Raw genomic sequence first — 25,086 nt, 5'->3', positions numbered from 1 at the left:
ATGAACTTTTCAATATAATTACTGAACCAAGGGAAAACTAATGCAACTGCATATGTTTGTCTTTTGTATTAGGTAAATTATATAGGAATAATCAGGATATTCTCCTGTCAAGCTGTCATTTTATTAGACAGGCAAGCTCCCATATTATAATCCTACATGTGAAATTGCATTGATTCACCATATTTTCAAGAAGCCTTGACATAAAAGATTACAGTATGAGAAAACTGGTATACTTGAAAAGACCCGTATCGCGATAGGAAAAATATTGCGATTTAATGAATAGTATATTCAGGTTGATATGCACAGCAAACCAACCTCCAAGAAAACTCCAAGAAATGAATAGGACTTTGTAGAGGAACTCTGCTTAAGAAGTTTGCTGAAAAAACACTTAACTACAGGACATAATAAGAGCCCTGAGTAATTTTCTTCTAGATACCTTTCTTATTATATGTTTTTAGAGGTTGAAAGTTTTGATAAGAAGTGATCTTAAACTTCACCATCTTGTGTATATATACCAAGTAGACCTATCCCCAAAAATCAAGATTTTACATCCACTTTTAAGTTGTCCGAAAAGAAAGATGATGCAATCACAGCTTTCTCTACCCTCTTGGGAACTTTATAACATCATGAGCTTAAATCTTGATCAACCAATGCAAATTAGCATTGAAAACCATCAGTTTTCAGCCTCAATCACCACCTGTGAGGGTTCAGTCACAAACTCCTCAGACTCATATTTTCCAGCTTTTTTATCCGATGAGCTTGCTGATTATTCATTTGCAGATGATCAGATGCAAGACATCTTGCCCATGGAGAGTTTTGGAGCCATTTCAAATGATGAGATTGAAACTATGTGTGGCTGGTTAGATGCAGGTGAAGGTAAGGAAAATAATTTTTCGCAACTTCCTTCAGAGGAACAAGATTTTTGGAGTCCTGGTCTATCTTCTATGGAGGAAAAAGATTCAAGTCCTGATCTCCTAATAGAATCTTACAATGAAACGGAAAGTTTGCAGTCAGAAAACCAGCTACTAATATTACCAAGTGATGATATGGAACTTGATACCCAATCAAGCCTTGGTCCTCTGCTTGAAGCTTATGGTGAAGCTGTGGATGAAGGACAATCACTGCTTGCAGAGGTGATAGTCAAACGCATTAATGAGAAGGTTAGTCCAGTTGGTGAGACACTCGAACGTGTTGCATTTAACGTATTTCAATCCATGGAAACTCAAGGAAGCTACATAAAGCAAGAAGCAATTAAAAACGTTGAGGCAGCATATAAAGCATTCTATGAAATCTTCCCATATGGGAGGTTTTCTCACTTTGCAGCTAACTCCGCTATTCTTGAAGCTATGCCAGATGATGCAGAGCTGATTCACATAGTAGACTTTGATTTGGGAACAGGAATTCAGTGGCCTTCACTTATTGAGGCTATAAGTAGTCAAAACAAGGCGCTAAAACTGACATCAATTAAGCTAGAGCATGATCATGTTTCTAATCCTACCACATGGAAATTTGAGGAGGCTAAGTCGCGACTCTATGAGTATGCAAGATGTTTTGATCTTAATCTGGAGGTAGAGGAGATGACACTGGGAGATATGATGAAAAATGTAGAAAAATTAAAGAGATCAAACCAAAGAGAATGGTTTGCTTTCAATTGTTCAACAAACCTTCCACACATGGGTAGTAGGAGAAGCAGAAGCGATGTGCTGAAATTTATAACTGTAGCCCAGACGGTATTAGTCAATTCTGCAACCTATAAAGGGATTTTAACTCTTGGTCATGGAGAAGATGTAAATACAACAAAATCTGTTTCCAAATTTAGTTCATATTTCTCTGAAAATTTGAGGCACTTCCATGCATTGTATGAATCAATGGAGTGCAGTTTCCCGGCTTATTTTACAGAAGGAAGATTAGCCATGGAAAGCCTTTTCCTCGGGCCTTATGTCTCATCTCCCTCTTGCTTTCAGAGGTGGGAGGAGATCAAGAATGGCCCTGTATCTGAAGCAATAACTGGCTTGCAAGGTTTAAAAGTGAGCAAACAGAACTTAGTAGAAGCGAAAGAGATGGTGAAGGATGGAAGAACTTCATATGCCATTAGGACAGAAGGGCTGAATGAGAATGAAATGATTCTGGAATGGAAAGGCAATCCATTAATGAGAGTTTCTACTTGGATGTAGATAGAATAGAAACTTAACTAACTAGGCAACAGTAGAATTTCTTTAGCTATATGAGTAAAAAAGTGACATGTTGAACATATGTTTGTTATATGCTGTACAAAGAGGAGAAATAGCCTTAAGAACTTCAAGATCAGTCCATCAAGTCCCGGGGGATTCGAGAATTATTCCGAGTCCCCCGGGAGGCATAAAGTGTTGTATCCAAGCATGCATCTTGAAAAGTCTAAGCCTCTCCTAAGATCTCTCTTCTTCCTCCTACAAAATTGGTATCTGTTATGGTTCAAATTAGTTAAGGCTGTCCATATTCTTGTGGTTCTAGTTTTAAATCAAGTTCATTCAAAATGATAACTTAATACTTAGGTGTAATCTGTTAATTTAAGATAATTAAAATACAAAGCCAATTATTTCACTTGTGTTAAATCTACAAGTATAAAGACACAAAATACTTAATACTTATTGGGCCTGATTTTTTTCATAAAAAGTATAAAATGTAGCCTATACGTACGATTAATAATAGATCCCTTTAAACTGATTTCGACCAAGGCGCTCCCATAGCCAAACTCTAGGGGGATTAAACGCAAGTGACATATTTTTTGTGAAACAGAGGAGTTTGATCGGAATTGATGAACTGTGACTGGTTACTTAACACTGTATACCGTATAATGTTCACAAAATTAATGTAAAAGGAGAGGAACACAAGCTTTATTCTTTGAAGACAAGACTAATCAACAAATGCAACTCAATTCTAAAGCTAACAAGGAATCATTATTGGACCCCGAGTGCAGTCCTAATGACAAAAGAATCAGCAAAAACAAAAACTATTATGATTTGCCCCATTCCTAAACAAATTACAAATATGTATTCAACTGCAAACATTAAGAAGACCTTGCTTATTCATAGATTAATAAAACTAACTAACGTTGCATGCATGCAAGAACCGCGGATCTTTGTTGCTTTCTACGTACATTCCATCCTCCATCGGTCCACCTCTTCAATGGCGTGCACATCGTGTAGCAGCAGTGCAACCACGCTGATACGGATTAGCCTTTCCGGAGGCTCCACAATTGTAATATGAGTTTCCACGCTGGTTGCAGGGTACTTTGTTGGCATTAAGAGCGTCATAACTTATATGGCCTCCTCCTCCAAGAAATCTTCGCGTAGTAGCAGGATCTAACATTGTTTCGGTTGCAAATGATTCAGTCATGATCGCAGATGTCAAGGCCACCAGAAGGAATGTGGTGATCAGAGCCAGACGATAGCCCATTTTTTGCAGAAAATTTTGAAGCAACAACGGAAAAAAGAAAAGACAAGTAGAGAATATGTACTAATGTATTTGGTTATGAAGCTTTTAGTGTGTGTGTTTGTGGTTTCCCTAATCTCTTGCACATATATGAGAAAATACAGGTGAGATTTTGAGTGGTGATGAGATTAAATAGGCTGAAAATTCACAAATCATAGCTTATTAGTTACTTTAAAGCTCTACCATTTATTACTCTGGCCTTTATAATTGGTTATGTTTAGTTAATGGCTGCATTTTGTTAATCTGTTGACCAAATCTTAAACAATTTTCAAGTTTATGTGATTTTTTTATCAAAATTTTTTACTTTTTACTTTTTCTACTGTCCAATTCTGTCATAAAAATGTGGATTTATCGGTACTTAGTCTCCGATTAAAACTCAACAATTTGTGAATATGATCAGAGTAATCAATTCCATATCATACGTGCCGGAGATTGGCATTTTACTGATATTTGCATCTTTGCGATCTTAAGGTTCTACGGAGAACCATTTTAGATGGGGAACCGGAGAACACGGATTTTACAAAATGCAATTTAGAACATGGAATTGAACAAACTGGTTCTCTGTTATCCAGTTCTCATCTACATTCACATATGAGAAAAAGATACAAGTGGAACTAGCGAGATATACCAACAAAGAGTTGGTGCAGTGGTTGAAATCTTAATTTCTCTAAAAATGTCTAGAATTATACTTGTGACGCGTGTGTTTAATAAACTTGTTCTCTATTATCCAGTTCACATCTGAACTTCTACATTCACATATGAGAAAAAGGGAACTAGCAAGATATACCAACAAAGAGTAGGTGCAGTAGTTGAAATCTTGATTTCTCTAAAAAACGTCAAGAGTTCTACTCGTGAAGTGTGTGTTTAATAAACACGTTATGCTTGGTTTACGGTTATCTTACCTTTGATTAGTGGAGCAGAGTTCCAGCTCATTTGAGGTCCTTGGTTTCTTTTTTTATCCTTATTTGTCAATCAAGCATGCATATAACCACACTACAGTTAAACCAGCATAAAATTTAAAAGATAAATATTCCAGCAGATAAATCCATGATTGAACATTCAAACCCATGAGCGAATTCAAAGGCTAGCAACAACAATTAAGCTGGCTGCATTACCTAGTTTTGGGCTGCTTTTACACAAAAGTAGAGCAAAATACAAATAGGTCATCAAGAAACAGACGAGCATTGAAATGTTTTCACATGAAGTTCGCGCATTTCAGGTCTGCTTTCAGATGAATATCAGCGATTTAACAATGTAGCGTGGAGCACCAGCATTAGGATTATAGTGAGAAGATAATATCATCCTAATATAGGATGCTTATATAGGAGATTTCAAGTCTTGTATTGATCAAGCTACACCATGACCTTCTCTTGAATTCTTGAAACTTTGTTGATTCGCATGAGTAATTCGCAGAAACAACTTAACTGAAGTATATAGAAACCTGAGGAATATCTACATCATTGTCTTCATCGTCCTCACAGGCGACAACAACATCAAAATGCTGCCGATTTGAAGGTAGCTCTGCTTTTGCCACTTGCTTTGCCAGATCAACCATCTTCCGATCCATGCGATCCCTGTGCCTGGGAAACATGCTGTTATAAAGCAAGCAACTCCCATATGAAATACTGTATGCATTCAACCCTTTGTTTTTAAGCCACTGAAGCAATTCTCGCAACGATGGATTGTCTCTTAGTATCCATCTGTCCCACACCGTCCAGCTCATGTCCTGGAACTTTATAACCTTTGGGGGAACTGGCTCGGCCATTGAAAATAAAGGTAGTGCAAGGTTGGCGAAGGTGTTTCGGTACTCCTCCACTTTGTGACCTCCACTAAGAACCTTATAAAGCTCCAGACAAACAAGACCAGTGGCCATGGCAGTGGAGGTTGCAATAGCAGGAATGATCCTTCCAGCAATAAATTTGGCCTTAAGCTTGTCAACCTCAGGGATGCTGTAATTCCTAGCCCTCATGTTGGCAAGTCCAGCTATAAGCTCCATATGATAATTAGTGTCATCATCCTGCAAATTCAAAGAATTGCATAAGAGATAGATAGTAATAATTAGTGCATCCACCCAAACAGCAATTAGAATCCAACACTCTTATGCTAACATTAGTACGGTTATCACAAGAGAAAGAGTATTGGAGCTGTTTCTGTATTTGACACCTCACATCATGTATCCCTGCTCAAATTACACAGATAATATTGCAACTTTAGTTCAATGATGCACCTGTTAAATTAATTACCATTGTATACCAGACAAATATCTAAACCAGACAAATATCTATATACTTAATGCTCAAAATTATGGAGAAAAGGATAAAGTGTACTCAATGTCTAAACCAGAAATATATCTATATACTTATTGCTCAATATCACTGTGGGAGGAGGGGAGAATAGAACCTTCTCAAACTGAATTGGATTCATTTTGAAACCCGGAGGCAGCTTCTTGTGACATGTTTCTAGCTTCGTGATCAAGTCATTGATCACTGCAACATCATCTACAGATGCAGCAGAAAGAGTAGTGGCTTTCTCATCTGTGACGATCTTTACATCTTTCTTGGGCTGGAACTCAGGGACTACTACTTTGTTAATAGCATCTACCAACTTACTAGGAGATTTGACCCAGTCAGGAATTGGAATGCCGAATGTCTCTGCTCGTAAGATAGAACCCGCCATAACAAAATAAATGTGACTTGGATCGTCAGAAGAAAATTTCAATGGGAGGGGGAAACGTTTTGGAGCAGACCAGAATGGTGTGCCATTGCTGGTAGCAGCATCCTCGGGAAAGGTGAAAGTCAACTGCTTCACGCGACTGGCAAAGTAGTCTTCAAACCTGATTCAAGGAAAGTACAACAATTAGGCTGGCTAAAGAAGGATATGTTAAGAGGTTAAAGTTATAATTTAAGCAGCCAGTAAATACTTCAAGCGGGCCCAGGATATGCAATCTAGCAACGTTTCACATCTCTCCTTATCAAGGCATTCAAGAACATGTTCCACATTATCTCGGGCTTGTGCATCACCAGCATTCCTAATAGCATTTGTATATTCACTAGGATTGGTTAAGTAGGCATTTACTTCAGCTGGTGTCTTTTCAAGGAGACCATCAAACTCAGAACGAGCCCAGGTCAAACAGTGATCAATGTTGTGTGGGAATGAGTGCACAGTGCACATTGGTGCTTGCTTCTCAGGTGGGTCCCTGGAGGCCCCGTAGTTTTCCGTCAAGTGAGGAATGACCATCTGTGTGTTGCACTTGGCACCAAGGGTTCCCGATTCCAATAGTGGTTTTTGGAAATACAAGCATCTTTGATCAATGTAGAGCCTCGCATTTACATTATCTAGTGCATTGATCACAACACTCAGATTCTCCCAAAATGTATCATCGAAAACATTCTCACTCTCAGGGCTTGCACGGTTCTGAAGTGCCTCGATGTGGAGACTTGGGTTTATTACAGAAGCTGCTGTAGCAGCAACTGTTGATTTGGCCTGGCCAATATTCCAATCGCGGAAAAGGAACTGCCGGCTAAGATTACTCTTTTCAATTACATCATCATCTGTAATTGTTAGCTTCGCATCATTACCACATGAGACCCCCATTAGAGCTACGTTTTTCAAAAACTCACATCCTAGAGCACCAGATCCTACCATGAAAACTTTGGCATCCTCCAACTTTTTCTGTAGCTTAGATCCAAAAACCGAGATTTGAGCATCGTAACGACTATTCAATGGCTTTAGGTCATCAGCTTCCAGAGGTTCAACCGGAAGAGATTCAACAGAATCGAAGTAAAAGAACTGTCCACACAAACAATAACCGATGGAAGTTAGAATTAATATTTCTATGATGAAGACCTTTCTCTCCAAATGATTCATAAATTTGATAACTGTAATATAAACCTCATCTATAAGCCACACTTGAAATTGGTGCCAACAAAAATGTAACTGACCTGAAAAAGTGGTTGGAACTTCCCTGAGCAAGCCTTCACGACTTCCTGTCCAACAATGCCGCCAAACATAGCAGCCATTGGGTTTAGCACTGCCTTAGCACCAAAAGCAAAGTTACGAAGAAGTTTCTTGTCTATATCTTCAATTTTTCCATTTGTCAAGCTATCATTGATGTCAGAGGCCAAAGATATCAACTTCTGAGCATCCTCATCTGATCCAGCAACAGGGAAACGTCCCACTTCAGATAAAAATTTATCCAGTGATTGAAATGCCAAATGTAGAAGAGGTGGCCGGTCGAACTTGGAGAAATCACTTAAAAGAAATTCACCAGGATCCACGAGTGCTTCTCGTAGTGTCTTAAATTTGAAAACTTTTGGTTGCTTAACTTGGGTGACCATTCCACCTTTCACATATGGAGCATAGTTTGTGGTGTCCTCTTCAATAGAAAATGAGTATGGCCTTACATTTTTAACCTTTCTTGGCTTGCCATCACTCAATTCCGCCATTCCATGAACTTCTGAGAATATGACCAAATCTCCATCTTGAAACTCGAGTCTTTCATCATCAACACATGAAACTAGCACAGGGTTGTCGTTGCTAATGGATGCAATAATGCCCGTATGTGGATCCTCGCCATCAACATCAAGAACAGTAAACTCCGGTCCAAAGTCACAAAATACACTACCAAAAAGACCCCGTACCTCAGATTTGATGAAAGAGATTGGAGGTTTATGATTATGACAGAAGTCATCAAATTCAATTGACTTTTCTAGGCTGATATCAGTGACTACTACAACCTGCATCATTAATAATTGTCAAAGTGTAGAGTATTAGAAACAGAAAGCACAAAGGTGAAGATATAGAGCAATTACACCGATTGCTCAAAATACTAAAGCTTTAAAGTTGTATGCTGTGAATGAAACTACTTGCTACTTATTGTTATTCAAGAAGAAGCTTTTGGAGAACTAATATACTGGATGCATATAGAGGAAGACTAATAATACGAGTGCTTCAGAGTAGCATCTTATATCCTAATAAAATATGCTAAGTATATCCAAATGCATTTCAACAATCCTTCAGGAAGCATGCCCGACCAGTAAGAAGTAAACGAAAATTAGCACTTTAAATTTCAATATAACAAAACGTATGCCACTACATCAAATAACCAAAGTATTTTATGTGTTAGACATGAAAAAACTAAAGTTCGATCAGAAGCCAGGAACAGAGCACTATAGAAGTCATGCAAAAGGACAATCACCACATGGGGTGTAGATAACTGTGTAAATTGAGATTTAAGCAAATGCGAACCAGTTTGAAATTACTTAAAGAAATTTCTGCTTAATGAGATCTAATAACTAATAAGACACTCCAGGTTTATATGTCCTGCTGTGTTGACAATGTAACCCAGAATTATAACCTATCGCTGCAAATTGTCACCATAAGTGAATTCTCTAGAGATACAAGTCATGGCGCTAAAGCATAAACAAACACTAAGCATCACAAAGCTAAAAAGCGTACGATTGAATATTAAGAAAATATAAAGCAGAGACTTCAAAAGCTATGAAGTGTAAACTTGAACAATCTCATACCAGATAAATTACAGCAGTATATAATTCTATAAAATAATGAATTGGGTACTTGCCTGAAAACCAGCAAGTTGTTCCTTGGTTAATTCAGTAGTCAAAGCTGAAACAACAACAGAATTGTTTAACTCTTGAAGTTTCGGCAGTGAAGCAAGTGCACGATTCTTTCCCACATCATCCTCCGAGAAAACAAAACTGCTTGATAAATCCCACAATTCCACGTTCCCCTCATCATGCAAAGTCACAGACTTGACTCCAGCAAGAACAAGGTTTTTCACTGTAAACACATATGTACCATTATACAAAAAATATCCATTCCAACTCTAAAGCAGATAGCACCACGAAAATGTCTTGTTATCCCAAAACAGAAAACTTCCAATTCACAGAAATGACAAATTACAACACGGTGTCAACCATCGTTCTAAATCTCTTTATAAGAACCTCACAACCTCATAAAAAACGAGAATTCGAAATTTTTAACAAAACCTAACTGCATATTTCAAATTACAACATGTCAAGTGTCAGCCATCATTATAAATCTCTTGATAAGAACCTTAAATCCTCGTAAAAGACCGAGAACTCTAGACATTTAATAAACCCTAACTGCATATTTTTAATAAATAACACACAAGTACCAAAAATTATCAAATCCTCCTCACTTAAAAAACCCAAAGAAGACAACAACCAAAGCATATATATAATCATACCAATCTCCGCTCCAAGTCCTTGCATCCCGGAAACAAGAATATTGGAGGCGAAAAGACGCCTCATAGTCTCGCGACCATAAACAGCAAGCTGCCTACTATGCAAATCCTCATCAATATCAGGTGAGTTCCTCTCAATCAGATCTTTACCACTACCATTCTCAAAATTCTTTCCTCCCATTGTCGAAAACCCGCAATCGATCTTTTGCTTTTTAATCAAAGAAGACGATTCCTCTAGTACAACCTCTCCCTCGGAAACCCTCTTTCCGGTAAGCATAAAGTCCGATGAACTGTTAGTTAAAACCATTTTTCCCCAATTAAATTACAATAAAAATCCAAACTTTATTCCAAGAAACACCCAATCAATTTACAATAAAAATCCAAACTTTACTCCAAGAAACACCCAATAAAATTACAATAAAAATTCAAACTTTACTCCAAGAAACACCCAATAAAATTACAATAAAAACCCAAACTTTACTCTAAGAAACACCCAATAAAAGTACAATAAAAATCCAAACTTTACACCAGGAATCAGATAAATACGTGCTTGTGTGTATATGCAAAGCTTGTGTGTGAATAAATATGCAAAAAAGCGTGATAAAATTGAAGATAAAGATTTGTGTGTGCGTGTAAATATAGAAATGGAAGTAAGGAATAAAAAAGGATAGAAAAAGATAGATACATACCAGTGAGAGATTGAAGGAAGGTGATATTTTTATTACCTAATAATAAAGATTAGTACATTCAGATTTGGTGTTTGTTTTTTTTAGGTCAGAGAGGGAGAGAGAGAGTAATAAGAAGGGTTCTTGATTGTTTGTCTCTCTAGATTTGCACAGAGAGAGAGAGAGAGAGAGAGAGAGATTATGCCAAAATAGAGGTGGGGTTTCTTTATTCTGTGTGTATGCTTTCCAGTTTCCATATATATCAAGGTTTTGTAGCATGTGAAGAGAGTGGGGGCAAGCAAAAATGATGAAAAATCGTCGACAGCAGGATTCGAACCTGCGCAGGACTAGCCCAACAGATTTCGAGTCTGTCTCCTTAACCACTCGGACATATCGACTGTATGTTATTAATTTCGTTTTCAAGGATAAAACTGGTAAAGCTACTGCGTAATTTCTACGGAAAATAGTTTAATTTTGATAAGAGAAAAACATAAGCATGTGTGTTACATAAACTTATACATTTTTGGATGATAAAAATGTGGTATGTTAATTAATAATTATTACTTCTACCGAATAAATTATATATCAATATTGTACTGTGATTTTCTAACTGAGAAGACATTTAATTAGGCTTGTATATCTTATATACGAATATTCTTTCGGATAAATCTCGAACGCGAGCCGAAACCGAAGTTTTATAGTGGAACAGGCAAAACGGCTGATTGGCTGGAGACAAAAGTCTATATACAAAGTGAATTTTGGAAGTACACAAAATCTATGCTTATCTACCGAACAAAAATTAAGGTGCATTTACCTACGGCATTACAGATTTCGGAAATCGGAACTATTCGGCTGAGGTACCGATTAAAGATTTATAAAAAATCGGATGATTAATCGGCGATTTATCGGAAATCGGACAAATATTTTTGAGCGATTTATCGGCGATTTTTGAAAAATCGGCCGTTTCTATAACAGAGCCTAAAATACGAAATCTAGTTGTTTATAGATTATTTACAATCAGCAGCAGCATGGTTTTTCAGGCTGGAATTTTCCCCAACTGAACATCCCTGTCCAGGAGAGGCATATACCCCCCTGTAAACTCTTCCAAATGATCTGCTAAAGAAGGCTTGTCAATAATCTCGCAGTGATAAGATTTGCAAACAAAGTATATAATTGTCTGGCTAACCAAACCAAACAAGATCAAGACTACAAGTGCGACGCAAAGCATCCCATAAGCAGATATGTTGCCCCATTGTTGCATTGGATCAGGCCCCAGCAATATCGTCTCGAGTTGAATTCCTGCAAAACTTGAATTCACCAGAATGTAGATGGTTCCAGCTACCATTGTCTTGCCTTGGATCAGATCTTTGCTCTTACTTATGGCCTGAATTCCGCTAATGTCTTCTAATACGGATATGACACAAGCCAGCTGCCAGACAATGCCAATGTAGGCAAAGCCGATAAGGTATGTAACTAAGAAAATCACGAGTCCCAGGCCGTCGGTTATTAGATCCATGTTTATAGCAAAAACAAGAACAAAGCATGACGCGATGTTGTATGCAAAAACGATAAAAGAACTCCACATGAAAGTGACCATGAGCCTTTGCCAAACTCTAGGCACCACCCTCATCAGTTTCTTGAAGGTCAAATCTTTTTCTGTGTAAATACATGCTATGGTGTAAACCACAGCAGATGTTGAAATGAGCGAGAATATGATGACAAAGATGTAGTAGAGGATTGTAAATACGATGAAGAGCATCTTCTCGGTATGAATGAGGTCAACGATGTCATTATAGGTAGGAGAACCCTCCCTGGTGAATAGTAACAAGTCCTCATCGTACAAGATTTCTCCAAAAAGCCATTCTGAAATCCAAATGTGGGATAAGAAGATGACAGAAAGCGGGAGGATATGCAATAATGTTATTTGCCCGAAAATTGTCTTCCATGAAACAACGACGTTAATTGATTCTTTGATAATCCCGAATATATCAAGATTTTGTGCTTGTTCTTGTTCGATCTCCATAGGTTATTTTCTTAATTCTCTGCTTCTATATTAAATATGCTTCAAAGGGCTTTAGGAGGACAATGGAGTAGGCAATTTAACATGTGGCTAAAACACAAGCAAAGTTCCTTGTTTTATGCAGAAGTAGAAGTGCTTGTCAAAAATAGGATGACTTATGTTTGGAAAACATTGGCCTCATTTATAAAATAAGGCCTCACATTGTTTTCAAAATTAGATGATCTGCGTTTATGGCCCTGCATAATCTGATTTCAAATGCATCACCTGGCAATAAAATAAAATGCATTATGCTCTTATGTATTCTTCATACAAGGATGTGCATAAATAATTGTGCTGTTATAAGTAAACTAGATAATTGGCCAACGACGTTAACTGATAACTGGCGTTAATACAGAAATCAGTCACTGAAGTTGCGACAGCATTTCATGTACGCAGTGAGGCCCTGGCAATATGAGCTTAGGGATGTGTATCACAAGATGATTTACAAGTGACCTACCATCATCAAATACATTCAGAGTTTCAGACTATGCAGTCCAGCTAAAATTTCACACTCCACACATCACAAGGTTAATATAGGTAATTCCAAGTTGTAGCCATGACAATATCAGAAGGAAAAGCAGGAGCAAAAGAAAAATTCTAGATATTAAACTATATGGTAAGTATGCGAGTAAATAAACACATTTTTCAGACACATGGGAGGCAATTATTTAACAAGAAATTAAAACACATTTTTCAGACACATTTAAACACACTGCAACTTACGGTAAAAAATTGAGGTGCTATTCTTATTATTCAAAAGTAAAAGTAGAGTTGGAAGAGTGAGAGCTGGTGAAGCACTGAAATGGTAATACAAACAGCAGTAGGTAACCTAAGTTAGTTAGAGAGCACATGCTCAAATCCTCCACTGCTAAAACTATTATCAGTTCAGATAATTAAGTAGATTAGGCCAAAACACTTCTTACAAGTTACAAAGCAAACAAATTTAATTGCTAATCCATTATGATGCCATTGCATAACCCCTGGTAGGCAGAGATGTTACAGCATTGCCTGCAAATGTAATAGTTATGGGGTAATATTTCTTCTTGCGCTAAAGTACGCAAGTGATGATTAATGCTTAACTAATTGTAATGATATTTAGACCACTTAGATCACTGATTAATTTATGGTAATGTGGGTGAGAGACTATACAAGCAGAAAAAGGCTTGAAGAAAAACAAAACCAAACAACTAGTTGACCAGAGGCCCCATTGGCCTCTTCTTATAATATTATAGAAATGAGAATCTTAGGTTAAAAGGAATAAGTGGGAAAGCCAAAATCCAAACTAACAATTCCTACTCACTCTCAAAGTTTAGTCAATCTTACTCTTTCTTATGAAATACTTAAGTGAAAGTGTTTATATCCTTTTTTAGCCTCACACTCACACCTGCAAGTGTTCAAATTAGGGTTAGTTAATTATAAAATATATATGATTAGACGTTAAGAGTTCTTCATCTATTTTTTTTTTCCCAATTGGACCGGCCCCATTAGTCTTTGTAGTTTGTTTTTTATTGTATTTGACTTTGATTTATTTCTATTTTGTTTATTATTAGAGAACAGAATAGAAGGCTCTTTGTCCCTATGAGTGTCTCCTTCTGTTTTGTTAGATGCATTTGTATTTAGTAGCATAGCATTAGTTTATTAGTTCCAGGGAGCGTTCCATTAGTAAATGAGGAAGCATAAATAGTATTGAGGTTCTAAAGACTAGACATTCAGGAGATGGAGAGGTGGAAAAAATGGCTGTCATTCAGGTTCAAGAAGTCTTTCCTCCGACCATCAAAGGCGATACTTTTGAAGGTCATTTCGCGCCTCAGACACCAGTCAAAAGGTAAGCTCAAATGTTTCACAAATCAAAAACGATGTGTGAGTGTGTAGAATTGTCTGCATTTGTTTCTTTCCCTAACGTTATGATTGTTGCAGAGAAAGGAACTGGGATGGTGAGTCTTTATAAGGACAAGGAGGCTTGTGCAGAATATGCAGATATACAAGTGATGTGGGAGATGGTGCACTCTTCCATCTATACTAACAGTCCACAAACAAGAAAGATGCCTTTTCACAGAAGGGTTGGCTTCAGGCTAACTTGAATGGTTTGAACTTTCTAAAAAGATGCATTCTTTTTTTGTCACTCTGGGCTTCAATATAGTTTTTCATCATTTAGAGTGTGCACAATAAAATTTCAAGTGTTCTTGTTTCCAAACACAAATTTATACTTAACAATTCATTCACAGGCTTCTCCCAGGTCCTCTCCTTCATTCTCAGAGTTTTTCCTAGCAATAAAAGTTTCTTTCATGATACTTTGACAGTTTTACAATCACTTATCTTTAGTAGAATAATCATAAATTAGCTCTATGAGCTAAAATGTCTAAGCTTTAGCAATAAAAAAATAAGTGTGGAGGTATTATATAAATTGACTGAGTAGCCAGTAATTTTAAACCAAGGCTAAACCTGCCGCAAATTCATTATTCAAATTACATAATAAGACCACATTGATAGATAACAACATATCCAACATCTCATAGAAACTAGCAGGACTCTACCTAAATCAAAACAACTGTGGAGTTACTTAAACTGCTGCCTGACCCTCAAGTAAGAGACTCTGATCAAAGTGCCACACACCTGCAGTGGAAATTTACCACAGTAGAGAAAAAGGAATTAAGATTATATATGGCAGAAGCAAAGTCAGGAAAACAATAAAGTATCTTTGAACTAATTTTCGTACCATGTCCTTTTCCAACCCTCCTCAGCTGACTAACATAATCAGCTATATTCTTTATAGCTTCAACCTGGTAATCAAAACTAATACTTAGACACCTTAGAAGATAATAAAGTTTCATCTGTATTTAAAAAATTGAAAGGCATCTGACTGTTACTTATGTAGGTTTATTCTTTAATGTTATGGAGCCAATTATGTCCATGCCAGCATTTACTACTTCAAATCAAGTACTAAAAAGTTAAAAACTAAACAAGTCTCTTTCACCGAATGAACATTTTTTTCTCATTTGGTATATTTTTGATATTTCATTATGTGAAGAATACGACAGTCAAAATGGCTTCACCAATTGTCAAAGGTAAAATGTACCAAATGTGGCATACTCTTCAGTCTTGTCCAATGACTATATATTTAAAAGCAGGAAGTTATCAAGAATTAAGGGAGAAATACTTGTCCGACTACCTGCTCATCTAAAAATTTGCTCTCAATAAAGTCTGCCAATTGAGGATCATTGCAACGATCAGCCACCTATTGTTCATTAAGAATACAAGTATATTACAGACGTGATTTCCATAGTTTAGAGAAAAACTCTACGAGCAACGCCCGCGATTTACAAAAAAAAAATTGAGGTAGAACGGAACAAAAGAAGGCAAAAGGTGTTTTACTTTATGCAAGCTCAGAAGTTTCTCATTTGTCAGCTTTTCCAAAGATAATGCTAGTTCCATGGCTGCCCAGATTAAAAAAATAGTAATTTTAGGTCTTTGGGGTGCAGAGAAATAACAAGTCTAAAACTCACCATACAGCGCATCGCCCTTCTCAGCATTGTCAAACTCGCTAGGAGGATTCATTATTGAGTGCAATTTCACTCTCCCACCGCGCATGTTCTGTTTTAATCCGAAGAAATTAGGTACTTTATAATAACAGCAACCAGACAGAAAGTATATGACAAGTATTACAAGCACCTGATATTCCATTAGCATCTCAGCATGCGTTCTTTCTTCTTCACTTGAATCCTTGAAAAATCTGATTAAAGCAGGGTAATTGTAAGTTCATTCAAATTAACAATAGAAAGAAATTGTTAAGGATTTCAAATATTGCTAGTTACTTGGCAAGTCCTTTAAGGGCAATGTTGTCCCTGTCGAAGTATGCAAACATCGCATGGTACACATATGAGTTATTGTATTCCACACTGCGACAGACAAAACGAAAACATTGTATAAAATTAGATAACAAGTATGGCACTCAGAAAGATGAAATGAAGCAAACATTGCTAAATATTCTCTGCAGAAAACTCGAGATACAATCTACATATCAACAACAATTAGCAAATCAAAATGCACACTGCACTTAATTGAGTTTATTCTTTCAAATAATTAAATTAGTAGTATCCCCATCATCCCTCTCACTTCATTTATTCTTTCAAAATATTCAAGTCATTTTCATTCTTGCCTTTCCCTTAGTTCAACTTCAATTCTTAAGCAAATGAGGCATTACTATCCACTACTCCCTTCAATCTTCATCAATATTGTATTTAACATAATTGCTTATAATTCTTTTTCACGTGAAGCATGTGTACGAAAATACGATTATAAAAGCTTTTGATAGGCCACAAAAACACAAGCAAAAAATAACTAAATTAGGCACATTTCATAGTCAAGTTTTCTACCTTACTAATAACTATATGGATATGTTATATATGAACATACAACTTTTCGCATTAATCTACCTTTATTGTCCATATCTATATCCATTAAAACAAAGCATTTACATTTATGTGTCTTAATTCTCAAATTGTTCCAAGATAAAACAAATCACAACACACTAAACAAACAAAGAAGGACAATTAGCAAAACTCACTTAATTTGCTCATTGATTGCTGCTTCACATTCATCCGTAAAGCGTTGTCGAGCTATCGAAACTTGAGAGCCAACAGGAGCAACAAAGGCCTCATTCTTCACCTCTTCAAATGGCTGGAACACTAAACCACTAACTGGCATACTATTCCCACTATCAATCTCAACCGAAGCCGAAACCGAAACCGAAACTCCACTCCTTTTTCTAGGAAAAAGATGCCTTTTAGCATTGAAATGAGCCTGAGAAAGAGAATCAGAAGATATCATACTAGAAGATGATAAAGTTTTAGTCTTTGAGGCCAAAATGGTTCCAAGATTTGTGCATTCAATTGATGAAAATAATGCTAAAGAACACATTTTTACACAATGGGGTTTCAAGATTTGTGAAAAAGATTTGTGGGGTGTGAAGATTAAGGGGTTTAGGGTTTATAGAAATTAATTTATAGTAGTATAAGGATTGGAAAATGAGAAATTTTTAGAGTTCTAGCTAAGTGAGAGTAATTTTGGACCATTGGATTGGATGACACGTGGAGAGTGGTGATTGGTGTTGGGGATGGGCGTGTGGCCAACCCGTGCCTCATCTTTCACTTGGGGGCGCGGGTGGGATCGGGGCGGGTTTTGGATAAAATCGAAACCGCATACCCTCGATTTTTGAAATTTAAAACCGCAACCAAATCATCGGATCGGTTTCGGTTTGTAATTTTACGGTTTCGGATCAGATTTTTACGATTCGGTTTTTAGCGGTTTCAGTTTCGGATTCGGATTTTTTTCGTTTCTTCACTGACTTAAATGGGTTACCCTTTTAAACTTTAAACCAAATTTATCCCCATTTAATCTTTAACTTGAGGCTATCTTTAACTTGAGGCTACTTTTGCTAGATAATTTTGGTTTAAACTTTAAATATCCCCGGGTACTATTCCTAAATCATAACCCAAATGAAGACTGTTATTATGGGTGAAATTATACTTTTTATTCATCTTAAAATATGCATAAAATTTATTTTTATGGGTGAAGTTATACTTTTTATTCATTTTAAAATACGCATAAAATTTATTTTGAAATACAGGTAAAAAATCAAAAGAACTTCTATTTTGAGACGGGACAGTAATTTTTTAGGAACAAAATTATGACTACAAACAAAAAATTCACATTTCACTAATTGTTCTAGTTCAGTCAGAAGTTGGAACTTCATCCTAAATTTAGCTCCTCTCCGGTTCCGCCACTGCTTCCTAGCTTATCACACCAAACATGCTCATAACATCAGAGGTCAGACCTTGCACCTAGGGAGCAGAGTGACTTAGAAAGACCCTGTAAATAGTTTAAGAATTATGTAGAAAATTGAAAGATTTATCCACCCATTAAAAAGAAACAAGCCTTGACAATTTCTTTGTGCCATTTATGTAGTAAATTAACTAATAAGAGTACTTAACACAAAAAAAAACTAAGTCTTTGAATTTGTCAGTACAGATGTCATCACCCGGAATAATAATAACGTAGAACACATGCAGATATACTGAGCCCGACTTTTAAATAATTCAGAATTTATCCACGCCAATTCCATCTCTGAGAACCTCATAAGCCTCTCTCTTTCTGGTTTTCTTCATTCCAGCTGTGACTTGCAGCTTCGGTCCTTCACAAGAAATGCAGGTTACTTTTGTCCAAATCATCACTTTTGTTTTAATCCCCTCGATATCAGCTAGCTTTCCTTTCTCCAAATATCCGGTTACAACAGTGAGAAATCGTAGGACTGACGAGTCCCTATAACCCACTTCACATATTGCAGGTATGTAGACGGTAAGTTTTTTTGTCTCCTCGTTGAACTCGTAGTTGGTTGCATCACGAGGAAAGATACCTATTGGCAGGTCATACTCCTTGAGCAGCTCTGGCAGTGGCTTTTGCATTTTTCCTGAAAGAGAATTCATTAATTATGTTTCATCTCTTTAGAACAATGAGGTTAGATATACTACATTAAGCCAATAGGCCAATATAAACCTAGTTAAGGAAGCAAGAACATTATAAATGAATTGCCTAGCAAGTAGCTGAAGCACATTTCAATACTTACCATGAATGCTACTTTACAAGACCAACATGTGGTATTCTCAATAAAATTTCAATACTTCTTTAGTAACTTTTATTGCAAGAACATGGGGTCAAAACAACCATCAGAAAACCACGGGGGATTCATTACTAGGGACAACCAGGTATATACGTCTATGCACCTTTCAGCTTGGTAAAGACATGTTACTAGTATATAAGTTAGGCACCTTAGACATCTTTATGTTCAAGAAAGGAGGAAAAACATATGGCTCTATATTTTATATTCGACTGGAAAACATTTTTGCTATACAAAAGGCAAAACCCAAAAATTGTCAATACCCTAAACAGCTGATAACAATATCATAATATCTCCATAAAGAGAATAAGAAGCCGAGCCTAGGATAGCAATTTTGATAAGTCAAAGTTGAACTGTTGAAGGATGATGTGTTAAAAAGCTTTGATTATTGGCTGTATATATACTATTAGTATACGATTTGATTACATGGTAACATGCAAACTACATATCATATTTATATGAACTGGTAGGCTCCAATTATCAAAGTAATGTAGAACAAAACAAACCTTTGATTTTGTTGACCAGCCATTTTGTTCCACCTTCAATACTGCTGGATACAGACTATAATTTCCGAAAGAGGGGAGAAATGAGCAAGATATACACGAGGAAAAAAATAAAACTAACATTGTAAAAGAAATATAAATAAAGATTTTCCAGGATCCCTTTGGTGTTTTTAGTGACATAATTACATGTATGCAGCATGATAATATAGGATTACAACATTTCACAACGTAAGCAATAATAACACAGCAATTGTAGGCCTCATTTTTAGACATAGCTGACAAAGGATGCACTTAGCAACACACTTGTACAATACCAATAATAATACTTCAGATTTAATTATTAAATTGGGAAGCTACACTACATCAACTTGTCCTGTTTTTTCAGCACTTAAAATCTAATTGTAAAGTTAAAAGTATGTAGCATACTGCACAAGTAGACACAGCATATTCCGCTCAGATTTACAAGAGTATTTAAAAGCAGCAACATAATATGTTAGCTGAAATTATTGACCAATGAACTGTAGAGGTACTTGACAAACATCAATGATAAAAAAGAACAATTGAAGAAAAATTAGAGAAATTTCAAACTCCCTCCATACCAAATTATTTGTCCACTTTGATTTTGCACATATTTTATGGTGAATTGAACACACAGCTCAGCAAATTATTTTGAAAAAAAAATAGTAAAAATAACAAATTTTATAAATAACAGATTTTTATTGACAAACGGAAAATAAAATAAAATTAATTACATAGCTATGTGTTCAAGTCAAAGTGCACAAGTAATTTGGGATGGAGGGAGTAGTACACAAGGAAAAGAGTTGAGGCAAATTTAGAGTAACTTCATAGTACAAAAGGAAACAGGTTGAGGCAAAGTGGAGTAAAGAAAAAATATAAAGAGATAATATTAGAGGGGCTAAAATCCAAGCAGCCCACTTCAAACTTGAATGCTAACATTTATTCCTATAATATGTTGCAAGACTGTTTACACCAAAAATGGTAGTTGTTCAGGTAAGACTTGAGCAAAATGTAGCTACATTACACGAAACTAAGATCAACTTTTACAAGCCTTCAGAAATATTCAGATTATTCATTAGGTGAAATAATCCAAGGATCTGGACATGAAGTTAGTAAATAACAACCGTTCCCACACATAATAAGCTGCATGAGCTTTTGCGTGAGCAAACATGGTACAGAATGCATTATCAGTTACTTTGAATAATCCTTGTGATATAAAATTTGTATTATTACTTGTGCAAAAGGCTGAAACATTTAGGGAAGATAGAATTCCATAAAACCAAACTGGACTAAGCTCCTGGATAAGAAATAATTACTTCACAAATGTGTAACCCCCCACCCAACAACAAAAAAACTCCGACATAAAAACAAGAGTAGATCAGTCAATACAAGTAGTCATAGTTATTCAGATTATCGATCTCCAAAAAAACCCTCAGGCAATTATGGTATCATGTTACATTTCACTTCTGAAGAATCTAAATCTAATCCCAAACAAATTATCGTGAAACTGTGACAAATTAACAATATTCCTATAATATGTTGCAAGACTGTTTACACCAAATTGGTAGTTGTTCAGGTAAGACTTGAGCAAAATGTAGCTACATTACACGAAACTAAGATCAACTTTTACAAGATTTCAGAAATACTCCGATTATTCATTAGGCAAAATAATCAAAGAATCTGGACATGAAGTTAGTAAATAACAACCGTTTCTACACTTAATAAGCTGATGAGCTTGCACGTGCGCAAAGTACCAAACATGGTACAGAATGCATTATCAGTTACTTTGAATAATCCTTGTGATATAAAATGTGTATTATTACTTGTTCAAAAGGCTGAAGCATTTAGGGAAAATGGAATTTCATAAAACCAAATTGGACTAAGCTCCTGGATAAGAAATAATTACTTCACAAATGTGTAAACCCCCGCCCCAACAAAAAAAACTACGACATGTCAACAAAAGTAGATCACTCAATACAAGTAGTCACATTTATTCAGATTATCGATCTCCAAAAAAAACCCTCAGGCAATTACGATATCATGTTAGATTTCACTTCTGAAGAATCTAAAACTAACAACCAAAACAAATTATCGTGAAACTGTGACAAATCAGTAATGAGTATACTAAATTTAGCTCAAAAGATCTACTAATACAAAAATACGCCCCCGAAATCTATCTTTAAACAATATCACATCCCTAAAAAAGATAGAAACTTGTACAATTGTAACCAAAAACAAGTATTCTACAAACAATCAGCACATCAAATTCAATTAATCAAGCTCCAATTTTGAGACCACCATTCAAGTAAAAGCACATAAATGGTATCAAAGACAAAAAATTGAAGTCAAACAATGAATAGTAAACAGAGAGAGAGCAAGGGAGAGGGAGAGAGGGGGAGGGAGAGAGAGAGAGCGAGAGAGAGAGCGAGAGAGAGAGAGAGAGAGAGAGAGAGCGAGAGAGAGAGAGCGAGAGAGAGAGAGCGAGAGAGAGAGAGAGAGAGAGAGAGAGAGAGAGAGAGAGAGAGAGAGAGAGAGAGAGAGAGAGAGAGAGTTACGTTGAAGTCATCACCAACAGAACTAAGCTCCTTGGAAGCTTTTTTATTAAACCAGTATGATCCCACCTTGTTCAACACCTGATCCATCTTCAACACCCCTCAATATCACTGTGTCCCCTAATTTTATTCTTCAATTGGGGAAGAAATGAGGTTTAATTGTGCTGTTGGTTGAAATTAGACTTTTCAGCACCAAATATACGTGTGTACCAAAAGTAATCGTCCAACTCATTTCCACGTGTCACTTGTGCTGACATGTTTTTTATTTCCCAGAAAAAAAAAAGAATAATCTAATATCAAAATAAAATAAAAAATTCACATTGTGAGTGCGATAAGATACCTCAAGTGGTTAAGAACTTATCTCTTATCGTCCTGGATTGTGGGTTCGATTCTCGCTCAGCCTCGAGATTTGTTAGAACAGATACTCAATTTTAATGGAAACGCAGTACATGTGAACAGAGAACTTCTCCGTATTGTTGCTTGAACATGCTAATTGCAACGTTTACCGTAACATCCTCTTCGATAAGAATAAAAATATTTGGAGTCTTTATAGATACAAATCAATAATTAATGTGTATCAGATTATCAGCTTTTTCAGACTGAATTATGTTAAATTGTTGGAGCCGATATATATTCGGTTGTGGCCTTAAATGTTATAAATGATATTAGAGCTCTGTCCGGACGGAAGTGTAGAAGCACTACCCATGTTCCGTATGTTTGTTTTTGAGATCGACGAGGACATCGATCTTATAACAAGAGATATTTGTAACATTTCACATCGATAAGAATAAGAGTATTAATGACCTTTATACATACAAATCAATAACTAGTGTATACCAAATCGCCACCTTTTTACGCACAAACTTGTGATAAGTTATTGGATCCGATATGCATTCAATTATGAGTTTGGATGTTATATCTACGTTCCGTCGTATATACGAAAATATATCTTCCCCGATTCCTATGACTAAAATTTCACACGTTTTTAAGATATATAAAAGTTCATGTGGATATTATAATTTTTGTAAAAATTATTTGTACAAATTTTTATATAGTAACGAAAGATTGAATGTAAGCATCTAAATATTAAATTTAAGTATATACATAAATGATATTAAAAATAAATATAAATAGTGATGAACGCACGATTTTGATATTGGTGTATTACTGATCGGTCGTAGTGGGGACATAACTAGATTCAATATATTTAGTGGAATTTTTTTTAGCCTCTTGTATAATGTATCTTATAAAAATACATAATCCAAAATTTTCTGCTTATGCTCTTTTTCGGTATTACTGTAAAAAATTGTCATGTTGTCAAAAAAAATACGGTGAAAGAAGTGTTACATTATGAAAATCATATGACTGTTTCGTAATATTTTTTAATATGTTATTATTGTAGGGAGAATTTCGTACAACAGTATTTTGGAGGGTGGTGTTTGAGGTCGTAGAAAGGTTGTGTATGGTAGGGGCTGAACTTGTATGATGACTTCTCAAGAAAAAATATGGTTTTCTTTATTTTTCGTGTGTTCACCCATGTCTTATACAAGTGTCTATGTACCCTATTATAGGGATTAAACCTCACGTAGTTCCCGGGGAACAAGTCACCTAGGTTACGGTTAGGCTTTTTCGACCCGTACAACCCAAACCCATGTCCAAGTCAGACCTTCAGCCAGTTAGTCATGTAAATCTCGACCGGTTCCACACGCTCCTTACAATCTCGCGCATCTCCACATTTTTTCCCGTGATTGCATGAATGTTCTGTATCAACCCCAAAATTTACGAACAACTCAGTCATGTACGAGCTATTTTCCATATTTAAGATAAATTCAACTAATGCGAGCCGGCCTGGTCATCTCGGCTCGCACCAGCGCTTCTCAAACCAATAGGTGAGCCATCTCCTTCACTATTCCACTAAATGCGAGCTCACGAGCCCAACTCGCATGTGGATAAACTCCTCTAACTCATACGTGATGCGGGATGGAAATCATATTGTGGGATGCAAGCCCACCAACTCTAATCATAAGGTGATGTAAGCCCACGAGCCCAACACGGACTATGTATCCACGAGCCTAGCACATACAATGTATCCACGAGCCCATCTCACAAGATGAGCTCACCAGTCCAGCTCACACGTCAAGTCCGATTTACATAATAAGCCCATGAGTCCAGCTCGCACTTCGAGCCCAGCCCATTAAAAATTTTGTATTCCATTAAATGCCCATGTTTTTGATAGAAAGATTAAGGTGTGAGCCCACCGGCCCTGTTTACACCATCCAACTATTTAGACCCAACTTTTTAATATACTTATGGGTACCTTTTTATGGCCATGCCCAAAAGTGGATATAATATTTACTATATGGGTTGATATAAAAAAATTGAAAAATAAAAATATTTTTGATGAGATTTCATGGTGAAATCAAAAATATAAGGTGGTTTTTATCAAAAACATGAAGAGACTTACTTTCTTTAAATGCAAATTTTAGATTAAAAGTAATCTTTAATCGCACCCTAATATTATTTATACACCGACTTCAATATTATTTGATTTTTACAGTTACCCTAATATTATTTATACCCTAATATTACTTTCTTACCTAATGCACCCTAATATTATTTGTACACCGACTTCAATCGCATGATTTGATTTTTACAGTTAAATATTTGAATTCTAAGTAATTTAAGCTTATAGTTTCGCCATATTTTTCAAAAGAACTTGTGATTTAGCCCGTTGGTCAAAATATTAAGACTTGGTTTTGTAATTGTGCTGGGTGTAGAAAACATATTTTGCTAAATTTTAATTAATATTTAGGATTAATAATACTTTAACAAAATCTAGAACTTCAAATTTAAGCGCGGATAAAGTCACCTGACCATTACATTTACGTAAATTTATTCGTGAACAGAGGGTTTCAACAA

General features: G+C 36.0%; 5 protein-coding genes and 1 non-coding gene across 7 annotated transcripts; 1 reads left to right on the top strand and 5 right to left on the bottom strand.

Annotated features, from left to right (window-relative positions):
* Positions 1–186: 186 nt before the first annotated feature.
* LOC141678943 (protein NODULATION SIGNALING PATHWAY 2-like) lies at positions 187–2,371 on the top strand. Its single transcript, XM_074485405.1, has one exon. The coding sequence runs from the start codon at positions 579–581 to the stop codon at positions 2,172–2,174; it is 1,596 nt and encodes a 531-aa protein (XP_074341506.1). The 5' UTR covers positions 187–578; the 3' UTR covers positions 2,175–2,371.
* Positions 2,372–4,465: 2,094 nt separating this feature from the next.
* LOC141678416 (ubiquitin-activating enzyme E1 2-like) lies at positions 4,466–10,608 on the bottom strand. Of its 2 annotated transcripts, XM_074484729.1 has the most exons (7): positions 10,387–10,608; positions 9,701–9,987; positions 9,053–9,270; positions 7,413–8,207; positions 6,392–7,260; positions 5,872–6,304; positions 4,466–5,488 (listed from the first exon to the last, which is right to left on the bottom strand). In XM_074484729.1, exons 2-7 carry the CDS (start codon positions 9,972–9,974, stop codon positions 4,892–4,894), a joined length of 3,186 nt encoding a protein of 1,061 aa, XP_074340830.1. In that variant the 5' UTR covers positions 9,975–9,987; positions 10,387–10,608; the 3' UTR covers positions 4,466–4,891. The 2 variants fall into 2 exon arrangements, with proteins under 2 accessions (XP_074340830.1, XP_074340828.1); XM_074484727.1 differs by lacking the exon at positions 10,387–10,608 and having other exon boundaries at positions 9,701–10,019.
* Positions 10,609–10,678: 70 nt separating this feature from the next.
* On the bottom strand, positions 10,679–10,760 carry TRNAS-CGA (transfer RNA serine (anticodon CGA)). The gene has a single exon. It is a non-coding gene; the product is annotated as a tRNA-Ser (tRNA).
* A 638-nt stretch (positions 10,761–11,398) lies between these two features.
* Positions 11,399–12,385, bottom strand: LOC141677644 (uncharacterized). Its single transcript, XM_074483651.1, has one exon. It carries the CDS (start codon positions 12,383–12,385, stop codon positions 11,399–11,401), a length of 987 nt encoding a protein of 328 aa, XP_074339752.1.
* A 2,431-nt stretch (positions 12,386–14,816) lies between these two features.
* LOC141681013 (ferritin-1, chloroplastic-like) lies at positions 14,817–17,432 on the bottom strand. Its single transcript, XM_074487077.1, has 8 exons — positions 16,986–17,432; positions 16,234–16,317; positions 16,091–16,151; positions 15,925–16,012; positions 15,794–15,855; positions 15,591–15,656; positions 15,138–15,201; positions 14,817–15,034 (listed from the first exon to the last, which is right to left on the bottom strand). The coding sequence occupies exons 1-8, from the start codon at positions 17,336–17,338 to the stop codon at positions 14,982–14,984; spliced, it is 831 nt and encodes a 276-aa protein (XP_074343178.1). The 5' UTR covers positions 17,339–17,432; the 3' UTR covers positions 14,817–14,981.
* A 907-nt stretch (positions 17,433–18,339) lies between these two features.
* Positions 18,340–22,344, bottom strand: LOC141677742 (uncharacterized protein At5g01610-like). The gene is made up of 3 exons (XM_074483791.1): positions 22,171–22,344; positions 19,601–19,655; positions 18,340–18,887 (listed from the first exon to the last, which is right to left on the bottom strand). Exons 1-3 carry the CDS (start codon positions 22,255–22,257, stop codon positions 18,517–18,519), a joined length of 513 nt encoding a protein of 170 aa, XP_074339892.1. The 5' UTR covers positions 22,258–22,344; the 3' UTR covers positions 18,340–18,516.
* Between the last annotated feature and the right edge of the window lie 2,742 nt (positions 22,345–25,086).

The sequence above is a fragment of the Apium graveolens genome, chromosome 8, assembly GCF_009905375.1.
Source record: "Apium graveolens cultivar Ventura chromosome 8, ASM990537v1, whole genome shotgun sequence".
NCBI classification, from domain to species: domain Eukaryota; kingdom Viridiplantae; phylum Streptophyta; class Magnoliopsida; order Apiales; family Apiaceae; genus Apium; species Apium graveolens.
This window is presented reverse-complemented; position numbering and strand designations above follow the sequence as displayed.

What these genes read in the sequence shown, in the direction of transcription:
- LOC141678943 (XM_074485405.1), top strand. Translation starts at nt 579, where the DNA reads ATGATGCAATCACAGCTTTCTCTACCCTCTTGGGAACTTTATAACATC.
- LOC141678416 (XM_074484727.1), bottom strand. Translation starts at nt 10,004, where the DNA reads ATGGTTTTAACTAACAGTTCATCGGACTTTATGCTTACCGGAAAGAGG. An exon ending in ATATCCTGGGCCCGCTTGAA is followed by an intron (nt 6,305 to 6,391) that starts GTATTTACTGGC and finishes TCCTTGAATCAG; the next exon opens with GTTTGAAGACTACTTTGCCA. An exon ending in ATCCAATTCAGTTTGAGAAG is followed by an intron (nt 5,489 to 5,871) that starts GTTCTATTCTCC and finishes TTGAATTTGCAG; the next exon opens with GATGATGACACTAATTATCA.
- LOC141677644 (XM_074483651.1), bottom strand. Translation starts at nt 12,385, where the DNA reads ATGGAGATCGAACAAGAACAAGCACAAAATCTTGATATATTCGGGATT.
- LOC141681013 (XM_074487077.1), bottom strand. Translation starts at nt 17,338, where the DNA reads ATGTGTTCTTTAGCATTATTTTCATCAATTGAATGCACAAATCTTGGA. An exon ending in GCAATCAATGAGCAAATTAA is followed by an intron (nt 16,318 to 16,985) that starts GTGAGTTTTGCT and finishes TGTCTGTCGCAG; the next exon opens with TGTGGAATACAATAACTCAT. An exon ending in AGATGCTAATGGAATATCAG is followed by an intron (nt 16,013 to 16,090) that starts GTGCTTGTAATA and finishes GGATTAAAACAG; the next exon opens with AACATGCGCGGTGGGAGAGT.
- LOC141677742 (XM_074483791.1), bottom strand. Translation starts at nt 22,257, where the DNA reads ATGGATCAGGTGTTGAACAAGGTGGGATCATACTGGTTTAATAAAAAA. An exon ending in CTGTTGGTGATGACTTCAAC is followed by an intron (nt 19,656 to 22,170) that starts GTAACTCTCTCT and finishes CGGAAATTATAG; the next exon opens with TCTGTATCCAGCAGTATTGA. An exon ending in GCTGGTCAACAAAATCAAAG is followed by an intron (nt 18,888 to 19,600) that starts GTTTGTTTTGTT and finishes ATTCTCTTTCAG; the next exon opens with GAAAAATGCAAAAGCCACTG.